At 35.2% G+C, this 15,643-nt stretch overlaps 1 protein-coding gene across 2 annotated transcripts in view; it reads left to right on the forward strand.

Moving 5' to 3' along the window:
- Bmp2k (BMP2 inducible kinase) overlaps positions 1–15,643 on the forward strand; it is a 126,249-nt gene that overhangs the window by 34,397 nt on the left and 76,209 nt on the right. For both annotated transcript variants that reach the window (XM_004643188.2, XM_023703301.1), the window contains exons 2-3: positions 9,233–9,351; positions 11,947–12,052. In XM_004643188.2, the coding sequence (XP_004643245.1) occupies positions 9,233–9,351; positions 11,947–12,052 (225 nt within the window). The remainder of the gene's footprint in view (positions 1–9,232; positions 9,352–11,946; positions 12,053–15,643) is intronic.

Below are 15,643 nucleotides of genomic sequence, written 5' to 3' on the forward strand. Positions count from 1 at the left end.
CTCCCTCCCTCCCTCTCTTTCTCTTTCCCGCTCTGTCTGTCTCTCATTCTCTCTGTCTCATATTTTAGGGAAGGGTCCACAGGGTGTTCAGGGTCTCACTTACAGCCTTCCAAGAGCTAGGATTACAGATGCGCGCCACCAACGCCTAGTCTCAACAGTAAATCATGGGGATTGAAACCCCAGCCCCTGTGCCTGCTTGCAGGTGCTTTAATCCCCTGAGCTATTTGGCCAGCCCTTTTCTCTCTTATCTGTCAAGAACTGTGACCAGCTTGAATTCTACCCTGCTAACAAGGAAGCCTGTTAGAGTTTCTTGGATGCTGGTGGATGACATGGGGCAAAGGATTTATTACTCAAAGCAGTAGTTATAGCCAGATTATCAGCAGTAGTTGCATTTTGTAGAGATTACAGATGTGTGCCACCATGCCCAACTCATCAAAGTTCTCAGAGGGCATCAAGGATAGGCCAAACAATCTATCGTGGAGTGGGTGTCATTATGTGGCAGGAACCCTATGTTTAGTTAACTAGAATTTCTTACAGGTAGTAAGTAAGTGTACCCTTTATCTTTATAGGCATATCTTGAAGATATTGCAGGGTTAGTTCTATACCACCATAGTCGTGAGTTGCACAAACTTGGTTTTCCCAGTGCATATAAAAGTTTTGTTTATACTACACTGTACTCTATCCAGTATGCTGTAGCCTGTGTCTTAACTCCCTCCCCCCCAACCTGTCATATCTTAGTTAAAAAATAGTATCGTCTGAGCTAATGGAAAACTGGTGTTGATAAAATTGATGGGCACATTGTTGCTACAGACCTTGAATTTGTGCAAAACTCACTATCTGTGAAACACAGTAAAATAAAGCACAGTTTAAGATACTCTTTTTCTTGAGAAGTCAGCAAATGTCCCCTTTGCTCCCAAGTGATACTATGTGTCATCTAAAATAGATAATACTGAAAAGATAGCTCCAAACAAAGAGGACTTGTGCTTTGCTTGCATGACATGCAGAATTATGAGACGTAGGTTAAATTATTATAGTACACAGTCATCTTTATTTCAATTAATGACAACTCCTTCCTTTCCGTTCCTCAGTCCAGAGACCCTTGAAGTCATTTTTTACTTTTTTCTCCTATCTCACTTGCAGTTTGTTAAGAAATTCTTTTAGTTCCGCCTGTAAGATAATCTGAAATTCTTTGATTTCTTACTAATTTGCACTGTTTTGGTCTTTTTTTTAAAAAAAAACCCACTATCTTTGAACAGTTTTATTGCACTAACCTCCTACTCGTTTATCAAGCTTCTGACCTTGCTGGTCTTTACTCTGTTCTTCATATAGTGGTCACTTTAAAATAACTGAGTCTAAGCCTGTCACTTGTTTGTTAAGAAAGTACCTGTAGCTTATCTTCCTTGGAGTAAAAATGAAAGCCTTTATCCTTTTTCACAATCAGAAACTGAATGATCTGGCTTCCTTTTAACTCCTTGACCTCTTGTCCTACTTTATTCCACCTTATTCATTCTGCTCCAGGCTTTCTCCTTCCTTTGTTATTTCTTAAACTTATTTAATCACTTACTGGCTTTAGGGCCTTTACATTTTCTGTTCTGTCTGGAATGTACTTGTCTCAGTGTCTACGTAGTTCACACATACACTGTCCTCTCTTCTTTACTCAAATTCACCTGTTTCCCCCAATGCATCTAGGTTAAATATTTCAGCCTACCCTGATGTTCTCCAAAGTAGTTTTCCAGTGCACCATCCCTTTCCACTTTAATTTCTTTTTTTCTTCTAAAGACTTAGCACTGTGTTCTGTTTAGCATACTTTTTACTTATCTTCAATAATTCTAGAATAAAAGCTCACAATAGTTGTTCTCTGATTTGCTTGTAATTAGTTTTGCTCCTTCTCCCCAAATTAAATGCTTAGCACATTATGAGCATTTAATATGTATTTGTTGAATGAATGAGTGAATAAATGATATTTCTTTGTCTTAGAATGGGTATTCTGGTAGTGTAAATTACTCATCCCTTTGCATGTTTTATTCTCTGCATCTTGCGTGAACTTTTTCTACTTACTGTCGTATTCAGTTACCACCTGCCCTTCAAGTTCTGCTTCTTTTATTTTTTAAATAAAAGTAATCCTAAACTTGGGGGAGGGGGCTTCTAGTGAAGCTAAAGAGTTACTTCAGTTTAACTGTAGGAGACAAGTATTCTCCAAAGAGTTAACCTATATTTGAAGTAATAATACTTAATGGGCACATTTAAAGTATTTTTTTCCTAGGGTGGAATCAAAAGATTATAGTCTGTCATATAATTAAAGATGATTTACATGATAAATGAAATTCTGTTTTCAGAATTTGTGTAATATATAGGAAATTTAAGGAACAATAAGGGAATGAAGAATCAGATTTAATGCTTTTTGTTTTTTGTTATCACACTTTTTAAAGGCACTGCTTAGTCTCAAATGTAGTTTGGGCCTACAGCCTTCTTTTATACATGAGAAAAGCTGCCTATAGAGGTTCTATTAAGAAGAACATTTTGGAACTCTGTTGTTCTCACTTGATTACACCAATTTCCCATTGTTCCTCAATTTGTTTATTCCCACATCCTAATTGTAATTATACAGTGCTCTTAGACTTCTTCTGGCATATTGCTAAGAAGGATTGGTGTGGGGTATAAAAATCATTAGAACATGAGATTTGTAAGGGAAATAACTTTTGACCAGCTCTTACAAACATGTGGTGTTAAACAGTTTACCTTCATTTTCAGTGTTTAGTTTTTCCTCATCCATAAAGTGAGAACAAGGTAAATAAAGGTAAGTGCTACATGATGTTAGAATACATAATATAGCATATTGCCTTGTACTAGGTAGTGCTTGCTCGTAGGGTAACTTTTGAAAGAATTTAAGTTAGTAATCACTTTTAAAAGAAACTTTTGGATTCATTCATTTATCCTAAAGCAGTGGAATTCTGACGAAATGTGGGGCAGGGATCTTTGGATAGGAAGAACTTTCCTCTCACTCAAAGCAAACAGGCACATAACTGCCTGTTCCACTTATCATGAAGATAGGTTTCAAATCACATTGTTTTCCTCAGCAGCAGTTGAAGCTGAAAGTTGATGACAGCTTGATACTTTCTATTTTTTTGTTTTTTTTTTTGTATTTTTTTTTTTTTTTTTTGTATTTTTAGGGTAGGGTCTACAGGGTGTTCAGAGTCTCATTACTATATCAGACTCAAAGTTATCTACCTGTTTATAGCCTCCCAAGAGCTGGGATTACAGGCATGCACCACCACACCCAGTCTCAATTGCAGTCTCAGCCTGCCCCCTGGGGCAAGGCCAGCATGGCAGGCCCAGGGATTGAACCCCCAGCCCATGAGCCTGCTTGCAGATGCTTTAATCTGCTGAGCTATTTGGCCAGCCCTTTACTGTTTTTGTATACACACACACACACACACACACACACACTTCCAGGAAAAAAAAAAAAAAAAAAGACCATGTGTCACTTTATCCTTTCTTGATCTTCTACTCCTTAGGAAAGCAAACTTAATAGGTATAAATGCCACTAAAAGCCTAGTCTTTCATAAACATGTTTTGCTGTTGTGTGTGTAAGTCTCTAGGATACTGTAAACATTCTATGTGGCAAGAGACTTAAGGTGCCTTTGGGGAACTTTAGCGTGGATAATCAGCAACTGTTGTCTTTTTTATGAAATAGTAATTCTCAGTTTCACTGATAAGGTTGGATAGCCAAAAAGGAAACACCTGGGGAAAAGCATACTATTTCATATTCTTTTGCTTCCAGATTTATGAAAAATTTCAAAGTTGAATTATTCAGTGAAGAAGCTTATGCGCAGATATACTATAGTTAGATAATATATGACATGTGTAAGATGTTTGTGCTTAGTACCTATTATTAATGAGTCAAGTGACACATCTTTTAACTTACAGGTAGTTCACTACAAACATGTTATAGTTGCTTATTTTATACTAGAATTTAATCAGATTATGCAATGCATTGATGTAATTCTAATATCTAAAGATGCTAAATTTAAAGGTTTACAATTTTTTTCACAATTGTTTTTTGATGGCATATATTTTAATGAGAAATAAAATGAACCCATAACTATTATTTCTGGATATGGACATTATATTCCAATCTTTGACACCATTTAGGTGCCAAAAATTCCATCCAGTTCTGATATTAATTACCTACAATTAATGCAGGCCCCATGGGTAAGCGGCTCAGACACACGAGGCTGTTCTTTTGTCAGCCCAGCAGCATGTCCCAGGCACCACTAGTTTAATTATAAGTTTGAGCTTTCTTTTACTCTCTTTTAACTTTGATAATTTGCTAGAATAATTTACAGAACTTAGAAAGGTGCTGTATTTATCATTTTATTCTAAAAGGTACCAGGTCTTGAAGGTTCCAAGTACAGTAGCTTCTGTCTTCATGGAGTCAAGTTACATCACTCACCTAACCTATCACTATGTTCCCCAACCAGGAAGCTTTCTGAACCTCCATACTTGGTAATTTTTATTAAGGCTTTCCTATATATTGTTTAGATTATTGACCATTTGACTGAACTCAGCCTATACTTACTCTCCCATGCCCAGAGATTGAGGGGATTGGCCTGAAAATTCTACCCTTCTAGTTGTTTTTGTCTGGTGACTACCCCTTATTCTGAAGCTTTGTTGAGCCCTGATGAATCAATTCATAGAATAAAACTGGTAAGTCTTAGTTTAAGTTCCACTTTTTTATAAAATCTGTGTCAGGAACTGTAGACAGAAGGTCAGCTCTGTATTTGTTTTGTTTTCTGGTCCTGGCAACTGAACTAGGGCTTGTGTGTGCAAGGCAGGTGGTGTACTTCTGAGCTTCATTCCCAGCTTCTTTTTTTAAAAAATTATATTTTGAGGCAAAGTGTCATTAAATTGCCCAGGCTGTTCTCAAACTTGTGATCCTCCTGTTTTAGCCTTCCAAGCATCTGGGATTAGAGATGTGTACCATGTATTTTTTCTTACCTTATGATAATAGAATCACAGTAATAATAGTTTTTAAGCATAATATACTACTAGGACATTGCTCCCTAAACTATACAGTGGAGGTGTTTATTTAGACATTATTTTGAATGGTTCTGATATAGAAAAGGATACCGGAACCTCCAAATACGGTGTAAAGGAAATATAATTGCTAACTTGTTAGAGGCTGAGTTGATGAAGAATTAGTTTGGAAATTCAGAGTTATTTTAACATCAAGATAAGAATAATTATTTTTTTAAACATACCTTCTATGATCTGTTTCAAGTTTGTGTTTAAAAGAATAGCTTTCACTAAAATTATTATTTTCACTAAAATTATTATTTCACTAAAATTATTATTATTCCCTTCCTCCTCCTGTGGTCCAGCCCTCTCTGATTGCCTATAATATTCCTACCTAGTTTAGCAGTTTATAATAATTCTAGTGAAAGCTGTTCTTTTAAACACAAACTTGAAAGAGATCATAGCAGTGAGGTATGTTAAAATAACCTTGAATTTCAAATCTGTAAAATTAACTATTATTATATAAAGTTGATTTTGGGTTTGAAATATCAGTTAGGGAAATATTTCTTATAAGCCCCCCCCTTTTGTTTTTTGTTTTTTGGTATCAGGAACAGCCTCACATTTGCCAGGCAGGTACTGTGCTGCTGAGCTACATCCTCAGTCCAGGTATAGATTTCTTCAATATGGGCATATTTAAGCAGGAAAAATAGTTTCCTTATATATCACTGTGTTTATATTATCTTACCAAGCCATGTATTTATTTCCTTTCTTCGTAGTCTTTAGAATTTGTGTTCTAAATCCAACCTTTTAAGATATAGCAGTATTCATAATAGCACCATAATAAAAGTAGTAAAAATTGCAGTATTTCCTCTATGAATGGGCTGATACACAATTGCATTTTTCTTTGGATATTGTGTTTAAAAGAATAGCTTTCACTAAAATTATTATAAACTGCTAAGCTAGGTAGGAATATTATAGGCATTCAGAGAGGGCTGGGCCACAGAGGGAGGAAGGGAGATACCTATTAGAGATCATATTACCTATGCTGAATGTGTTAGAAAATCAGGGTTCAGAAACTTACGTTTGTGGTCACATAATTAGTAATGATGGGAGTTAGTATTTATTTCACTGATTTACTTCAAAGACCTTCCTCCTCTGTTCCCGTGCTTATTCTCAGGAAAAAACCCCAGCAGATTTTCTTTCATTGGTCAGTTTATTCAGCAAAAAATACTTTGTTCCCACTTACATTTACAGTACCCTGACTTATGCATGGGGAATATATTCAAGACCCTTAGGGAGTGCATGAAACTGAGGACAGTACTAAATTGTGTGTGCGCGCGTGCGTTTCCGTGTTTCCATGTTTCCCTCTGTGCCCTAGTAGCAGAATATATCTGCCCTTCCATGTTTTATGCCCTGAGGTTTCCTTGCATCTGCCCTTTCTCTTTCGAGCTGTTCTTAAGTAAGAAAATAAGAGCTGCTTTTACACAAATATTTCTGCTGTTGATCTGCTAACCAAGTTGGCTGGTTAACTGATAGCAGTGTGACTATGCTGGAAGAAGGGATAATTCGCACCCTGTGCTTGGGTGGAGGGGACAGTGAGATTCATCACTCTTATTAGAATGGTGTGTGATAAAAGCTTAAGAATTACATGGAGTTTTCTGTTTGATATTTGGGACCACAGTTTGCTAAACATAATTGAAAGCATGAGAAGTGAAACTGGTTAAGAGGAAACTACTATATATCCAGCATTGCTTCTTGTCTGAAAGTCTCTTACTCTGTGCTATCTCCTGTTAATGAAAAGGACCAAAACCTATTCTAGTTCTTCTGTTGATCATTTCAAAACAATGATTTTGATAGTGAGGACTCAGAACATAGGAGAACCTGACTGTAACGTCTGTTGTGTCCCAAATTTTCTGATCAAGAAGGTTTGGGGCCACAGAGGAAAGTGATCAATGATGTAGCGTGTGCCTAAGGAGAGTCACATGGGGAGAAGACACTCTCTCAGGCTTTCACAGAGAGCACATTGGTCAAGCAATGGCCATGACTCACCCACATGGCTGACACTGACAAAGGATCTACAAAGTACGGTACAGGGTTTCAGGATAAATCCTGAGGGGATTTGAATGACCTTATCAGATAGAAAAGCTACATTGCTTGTTATATAGGTCCTGCTTTATCTTGGTCTTAACCATACAGCAGAAAAGTATAAAAATGAAGGCAGCATCCTGAGCATTAAGTCACTTAATGCTCACTTCTTATATTAATATGCTGAGCTGTAAAAGGCTCGTCAGCAACTTCTGATAGTGCCAATTGTATGGAAAACCCACTACTATTATGGACTACTGGACTATATTGGAATATTTTGCTGAATTCATGCACCTATAATATTTAAATGGCAGTGGAATACCTTTCTCTGACAAAACTAAAAAGAAGGGGATACAAATGAACGACCCTTTTGTATTTGTATTGTCAAAATGATTAGGATAGATATACAGCTACAGTCTCTTAATTTAATGAATAGAAATATTTGTTCTAATAGGGCTTGTAAACAGGATATCATATCTGCATCTGTACAATGAATAACCACAAAGACAACAATATGCAATGTATTTTTGAAACTGTCTCATTGCTATTTGTTTCTCAGTAAAATTATTGAAAAAAAACCAATGATTTTGAAATAGTCTTTTTCACTGTAACAGATAGGAATTTTTTTCTTTTGTCATGCTACAGGTAGGAATTTATATTTTCTTTTGGCTGAAATTTTAGGACATGGAAAATCTGGAGTGAATATGTTGTGATGTGGAGAATCCTAGGAGCTGTTTTTTTCTTTTTTAAAATCCGTAGTAGTTTAGTTTTCTTTTGCTTTGTACTGAACTAGAGTTCAGGTGATTTAATGCTCAGAATGCTGCCTTATGAAGACTATAAATTAATTAAAGTTATCCACCATTGGCTGGATGTGGTGGTGTATGCCTGTATTCCCAGCACTGAAGAGGCTGAGGTAGGAGGTTCACTGCAAGTTTGAGGCCAGCCTGTGCCACATTGTGAATTCAAACCCAGCTTGAAGTACGTGTCAAGCCCTTGTCTGGGGGTGGGGTGGGGGGGAAAGCTATAATAGATTCTATTCCAAGTTGAATTTTGAAAACTTAGATAGAAATCTGTGTTTTTATTTATTTATTTATTTTTTTGTGGAACCAGGGATTGAACTCATTCCCTTATGCTTACCAGGCAAGCACTTATTCTACTAAGCCATCTCCCTGTCCTAAAATCTGTGTTTGTAGATGTAACAAAAAATTGTTCTCTTCAATACTTACCTAGCTGTGATATTTTAGGTAAGATGCTTTCTCAGGTGAAGTTCATAGAATGACCAATTAATGGGCTCATTTGCATTTAACATGAATTCTGGAAGAAGGTTATTTGTTCATTAGTTCAACTGTCAGTGTTCTAGGTTGCTCAGTATATCCATAGGTTGGCTGCAGCATGTCTAAGCACCATAAATTGTTATACAATAAAGTCCAGAAGCAGAAAGGAAGAGCAGGTCTTAGTTATTACATCCTTTTATCTGGGTGGAATAATCTTTACCAGCATTCCCAGTAGACTTCATCTTAGGTCACATTAGTCAGAACTGGTTATGTAGTTAGTAGTAAATCAGTTAACGATAAGGGGAAATAAGATTCCCAAGATTGGCTCAAAGCAACGTTGAGGAGACGGGGAGATGGCTCAGTGGAATAAGCGCTTCCCTGGCTAGTACAAGGGCCTGAGTTCAATCTCTGGTTCCTAAAAAAACAAACAACAAAAAAACCCAAACAAAACAAAAAAAAACAATGTTGATTGATCTCCTGGATCTGTGGGAGAGATCCAGCTATCAGGTCTCATATTAAATAAATTGTTTTGTTATCACAAAATGGACAGTAGGAAGGGTAGGCAATGTAGTGATTTTTTTGGTGTATATTTTATAGCAACAAATGATTCCTGCACAAAAACGAGATTTTAGTGTGTTGGCTTGTACTAGAAGGCATGCTCATTTGAGAAGTATCCTGTAATTGCTGCTTTATGATTGAAACAGGAAGCCAGTGTTTGGCTTTCAATTGATTAGTTGCTTTCTGTACTTTTTTTTCTGAGTACAGTCCTGTTTATTTTTCTCTGATAGTAAGTTCCAAAATATTACTTGATTTTGAAAATAGTTTGACTTTTAAAAATTAATCTGTGTTTGTTCTAGGTGGATTCTCCACAGTTTTCCTAGTGCGGACTCATGGTGGAATCCGATGTGCATTGAAGCGAATGTATGTAAATAACATGTCAGACCTCAACATTTGTAAAAGGGAAATTACAATTATGGTAAGTAAAGAGTAATATTTTTAGACAAATTGAGCTTATACATATTTAGAAAACCTTTGAAGTTCATTAAGTTGGAAAATTTTTGTCTGGAAATTCTTTAGTGCCACACTGTTTCAGGAAATAGCAAATATGATGATAATTCACAGCATCTTTTAAATCTGGAAGCAGTGCTCTAGAGCAAACAGGTATGCACACTGTACACTGTACATTGCCCAACAGTGTCCATGAAATGAAAATTAAGAGCTTTGGCTTTAAACAGCCAAATACATTTCTTATAGTCATACTTAAGATGAAGTACAGCCAATTTATAATGAGGCATTTATAATGAGGTATTTATTCTAATTTGTTAGCTACTTAATGGACATTGGAGTTATTTCTGTTTTGAGAGTTGTGAATACTATTATGAATGTGTTTATCTGCATTTGTTTGAGTACCTAGTTTAGTTCTTTGGATATATATTTAGGAATGTACTTCCTAGATCATATGGTAATTCTGTGTTTATTTTTGAGGAACTAGCAAACTTTTTCACAGTAAGTGGAGCATTTTATTTTCTTGTCAGTAATTTTTTTTTTTTTTTTGATGTTTGCCAGTACTTTCTGTTAATGTCAGACCTACTTATCTAACTGCTAATGGCAATTTTTTATTTGTATGTTTCTTTAGTAACATACATTTTGTTTGAAGATAAGTACTTTTAAACAATCTGACTTTTCTAAAATTGGCTTTTATTGTCCTTGTTATTAGGTTAGAGGTGATTAGGCTTTTAGGCCTTTTAAAGATATATTAACCAAAAAGATGAGAAAGATTTCCCCCACCATAATGGTGAAGCTTAGATCTATATTGTCTAACTGGATCTCAGATACTGTATATTATGTCATAATTCTTCCTTTCAATAGAATTTGTGTAATTTTGAGGTATGTAAAATACAGTAGCAGTGGCACCCAAATTTTATACTTTTTTTGGGGGGGGGAACCAGGGATTGAACTCAGACCATTGCGCTTGCCAGGAAAGCACTTATTCCACTGAGCCATCTCCCCGGCCCCCAAAATCTTATACTTCTGAACACTGATATTTTAGGACATTAGCTCTGTCTCAGTTACTTTTCTCTCATTGCTGAGACAAATACCCAATACCCAAAATGAAGGAAAGAAAGGTTAATTTAGTTCACAGTTACTGAAGGTTTCTGTCCATACTCAACTGGCTCCAAGGCAGATAGAATATGGCAGAGAGAAACCTTTCATGGTGGTGACAAACAGCAAAAGGGAGGAGTAACAGCAACAATGGCTACAGAGAAGAAGTCTTTCCCTTCCTTATCTGCCTCAGGTGGGGCATAGTACTCACACCTATAATCTCACTGGTACTCACACCCATAATCCAAGCCTTGGATTATGAGTTAATCACAAACACTAGAAGTCTGCCCCATGACTGCATGAGGCTTTGGGGGGACAACTAGACACAAACCATAACAAGCCCTTTAGAGTGGTGATCTTCCAGCTATTTTTGATGACCCACATGCCACTATGTTTAACTTATTTATAAACTTTTTACATGGTCAGTGATCATTACTCCTTATTTCAAATTGGATAGCACAGTTATATTTATTCATGATAATGGTAAACTCATTAAACATAGTATTCAGTTTCCATGTGTATCTAGTCTGATCGTGAGAATACTAGGCAAGCATTCTACAACTGAGTTACATTCCAAGTCCTTTTATTTTTTATTGTGAGATAATGTTTTTCTAAGTTGTCTAAGCTGTCCTCAAACTTGTGATCATCTTGTCTCAGCATCCTGAGGTAACTGGGGTTGCAGGTGTGCTTCATTGAGTCCAGCCTAGCCCTGTTTGTAACCTCATATCTTGTGCGAGTATTGAATTTGCTGATGATTATCTTGTACTAGAAACAAATTGTTCAATTTGCTATGTTATTTCCTTGCGTTCATATTATTGGTATTATATGTGGTTTTCTTTTACCAGTTTAGTTGATTTTTAGGTAAAAAGTACATGTATCCATATATTCATTAATAGCTACATATAAATTGCAGTGTATTACAGGAAAAACAGTACTAGTAGACTTGTTACTTCATTACTACTTAATTCCTGATAAGGTACAGCACTAGGGAGATAAGAGGATTGCCATGAGTTTGAGGCCAGCTTGAGCTACATGATTTCAAGGCCAACCTAAACTACATAGCGAGATCCTGTGTCAAAAAAAACAAGACAAAGTTAAAAAAAAAACAAAACCCAAAGATATAAATAAATTATAGTATAGTTTTGCATCTCAGAGAATCATTTAACTACTTTTGCTTTGGGAGACTTGAGTGGACCATTTTATTTATTTATTGGACCACTTTTCCATTTTAAATATGAATTTGAAAACATTTTTAATTAGAAAACTTACATAAATATTAAGAAATAAGAAAATGACATTCATATGTAGTTAAATTTTGCATTGAAAGCATTGAAGCCTTTGACTGGTTGAACTATATCAGATTTCATACTCAAATTCTTAGAAATTAATTAAGGTTTTAAGCCATTGCTAGTGATACAGGTTTACATTACATATTTTACTGTTTAAAATGTTTTGTTTCTTTTTACAGAAAGAGCTGTCTGGTCACAAAAACATCGTGGGTTATTTAGACTGTGCTGTTAATTCAATTAGTGATAATGTATGGGAAGTGCTTATTTTAATGGAATATTGTCGAGGTAAGTATCTGTAATTGTATTATACTAAAAACCTTTCTCTTAAAGCAGGTGATTAGGTGTCTTAGTTTCTCCTAGGGCAGCTGTTAACCTTATTTGGGACAGTTATTACAATTTTAGGTTTAGTTATTTTATTAAGAATACTGTTTAAAAATTATTTAAAACCTAGACATAGTGGTTATAATGATAAGAACCTGTAAATGGATAATTAACAGAACTGTTAGATTGAAAATAAAATCTAAGTAGATAAGTTACATTTCTTGCTTTCTCTATTATTATTATTATTATTATTATTATTATTATTATTTGTATTTGTATTTTAGCACATGGTCTGCAAGGTCTCATTACGTAGATCGGACTCATACTGATCTGCCTGTGTTTAGCCTCCCAAGAGTTGGGATTACAGGCACGCGCCACCATGCCCAGGTTCACACCCTGGGGTGGGGGGCAGCATGGCACTCCAGGGATGGAACACCAGCTGCTGCGTCTGCCTAAGCAGGCACTTTAATCCACTGAGCTATTTGGCATGCCCTATAATTATTATCTTTTGATTTTGTTTTTGTGGTGCTGTGTGTCAAACACAGCCTTATGAGTAGTATACAAGTACTGTGCCACTGAACCAGATTCCTGTGCTGTGTACGGTTCTTGAGTAATCTCACCAAGAGCCTGATATGTCAGTATTAGTGTTGTAGAGTTTTTCAGGCAGTGTACCTATCATGTTATTGTAAGTGTATTCAATTTTGTAAATTCAGAGGTTACATTTTGATCTACAAATATCAGAAGAGGCAAAGATCACATATGATTTGGATCTAATGTAATATTTGAAAGAACTGTTTACTTGTATGGCATACCAATACATTATAAAAATCATCCCTGACAAAAAGGTTAATGTGGCGGAAGGAGACAATCAGTTTTCTACAGACTTAATTTTTAAAAAAAATCAGGCTGCATTTGGTTAAGTTGGATTTTAGGGAGCTCTGGTTTATATTTAGATTGTCATAAATCATTCATGATCATTAGTTATAGTTCCAGGAATTCTTGTAGTTTTCCTAAGGTTGGAGGAAGATAGGACAGTGGTGGTAATAGTAGAGAAACTATTATGTCATTGATACTACTCTTATTAAGAAAGGATGAAGAAAAAGGAAGTCAGTCTTACAAGGTTTATTGTGATATATGTGTAAGTATTCTATGTATATTAGTTGGGTTCTTTGTGACATTTTATATGCGTTGTGTAATCCTGTTACATATATCTGTCTTTTCATGTATTTATTACTTTATGGTGAAAGCATCCAAATCCTTATTCTATTTTTTTGAAATATATAGTGTGTATAGGGGGTGCCATCGGTAGTTACTCTATGAAGTAACTACCTTCTCTCTCAGTTCAGCTTAGTATGTATTAATCATTTTACCTTCCTTTCTCTATATTTGTTTTCAGCCTCTAATGAACCACAATTCTGCTCCAAATTCCATGAGATGAGCTTTTTCAGACTTCACATGAGTGAGATAATCTGGTACTCTTTCTGTAGCCAGTTTATTTCACTTAGCATAATGATTTCCAGTTCCCTCTATGTTTGACAAATGATGGGATTCCGTTCTTTTTATATGGCTGAATAGTATTCCATTGTGTACATGTACCACATTTTCTTTATTCATTCATCTTTTTTCCCCCTTCGTTTTGAGACAGTCTTACTCTGTAATTCAGGCTGATCTTAAACTTACTAGTTAGCTCAGGCTAGTCTGGAACTCCTAGTGATCTTCCTGCCTCAGCCTCCTGATTGCTGAGATTACAGGCATGCACCACATCTGGCCTCTTCGTTCAGTATTTTTTAGAGTTCTTTATGTATTAACTTGTCACACATATGGTTTATAGATACTATCTCCTATCCTGTATGTCCCTTCAGTCTGTTGATTTTTTCCTTTATTGTTGAGAAGTGTTTTTATTTTGAGTTGATATTACTTGTCTGTTTGGTCTTTTTTCTCATGCTTTTGAGGTCTCGTCCAAAAAAATGCTCACCTATTCCATAGAACTTTCATTTTTTTCAGGTTTTTTAAAAATACTTTTATTGAGAAACAAATATCAATGAGACAGTTTCACAACCGATTACCGGCACATTTTCAATAATTAATACATTGCATATTGTTGTCTTAGTGGTTATGTACAAGATGCAGACATGATATCCTGTCTCAAACACTATTATAACAAATCTCTCTATTCATTGAATTAAGAGAATGGAGCTGTATATCTATCCTATTTTGAATGTACAGATGCAAAAGCGTTGCTAATTTCTGTCCCACTTTTTTGGTTAGTTTTGTCAGAGAAGGGCATTCCATTGTCATTTAAATATTGTAGGTGCTTGAATTCAAGCATTTTTTCAGATTTTACATTTAAGTTTTTAATCCATTTTGAACTAAGTTTTGTAAGTAGTGAGAGAGGTTGAGTTTCATTCTATCTATGGATACCCAGTTCTTTCCAGTTCTATTTTGAATTTTTGTTTTGTTTTGTTTTGTTTTTTGCTTTGTTGTCTGTTTTGAGACAGTGTTTCACTAGGTAATTAAATTTGGGCTTGAACTTACTGTGTAGTATCCAGTGTCCTTGAATTTATGGCAATCTTGCTGCCTCATCCTTGTGAGTTTTGGGATTATAGGTGTTCACCATCATGCCTAGCTCAGAAGTCTTTACTTTCTCCTTCGTATATTCTTTGTATCTTTATAAAAATTCAGCTGGCTGGAGAGGGTGAATTCATGTTGAGGCTGTCCTGTTTGATTGGTTTCTATGTGTATTTTTAATGATAATGTACCATGCTGTTTTTTTCTATAGCCTTAAAGTATATTTTGAAGTTAGATTCTATAACCTTCTGCTTCATTCTGTTTATTCAAGATTGCTTTGGGTGTTTAGCTTTTGTTATTGTTCCATAAAAATTGTAGGTTTTTTTCATAGTTCTTTTAAGTGTAACATTGATATTTTGATAAGGATTGAATCACATCCATAGATTGCTTTGGATACTAAGACTGTTTTAACAGTATTGATCTTTTTGTTGTAGAAAGACTGGATATTTTTACATTTTTATATCCTCTAATTTCTTTCATTAATGTTTTATAGCTTTTATCATAGAGGTCCTTTTCCCTCTTTGATTAAATTTATTCCTAGGTGTTTTATTACCATTTTCTGTAGCTCTTGTAAATAGGATTGCTTCCTCGATTTCACTCAGAGAGCATTTACTTGGTGTATAGCAATACTACTGACTTACATATGTTGATTTTCTTTTCCTGCAACCTTTCTGGATTCATATATTATGGTAGTTTTTTGTTGGAATTTTAGGAGTTTTCTGTAAGATCATTTCATATACAGACAGTGATAGTTTGATTTGTTCTTTTCCAGTTTGTATTCCCATTTTTTTTCTCTTGCCTGATTGCTATGGCTAAGACTTTTAGTACTCTGTTGAATAAATGTGATAAAAGTGGACATTTTGTCATTTCCAGATCTTGGAAACCTTTGAGCTTTTCCATGTTTAGTTTATTATAATGTTAGCTGTTGGCTTATTATATAAGTGGCCTATACTATTTTGAGATATATTCTTTCTGTATATAATTTGT

Source organism: Octodon degus, unplaced genomic scaffold (assembly GCF_000260255.1).
Source record: "Octodon degus isolate 3935 unplaced genomic scaffold, OctDeg1.0 scaffold00168, whole genome shotgun sequence".
In the NCBI taxonomy this organism is placed as follows: Eukaryota; Metazoa; Chordata; class Mammalia; order Rodentia; family Octodontidae; genus Octodon; species Octodon degus.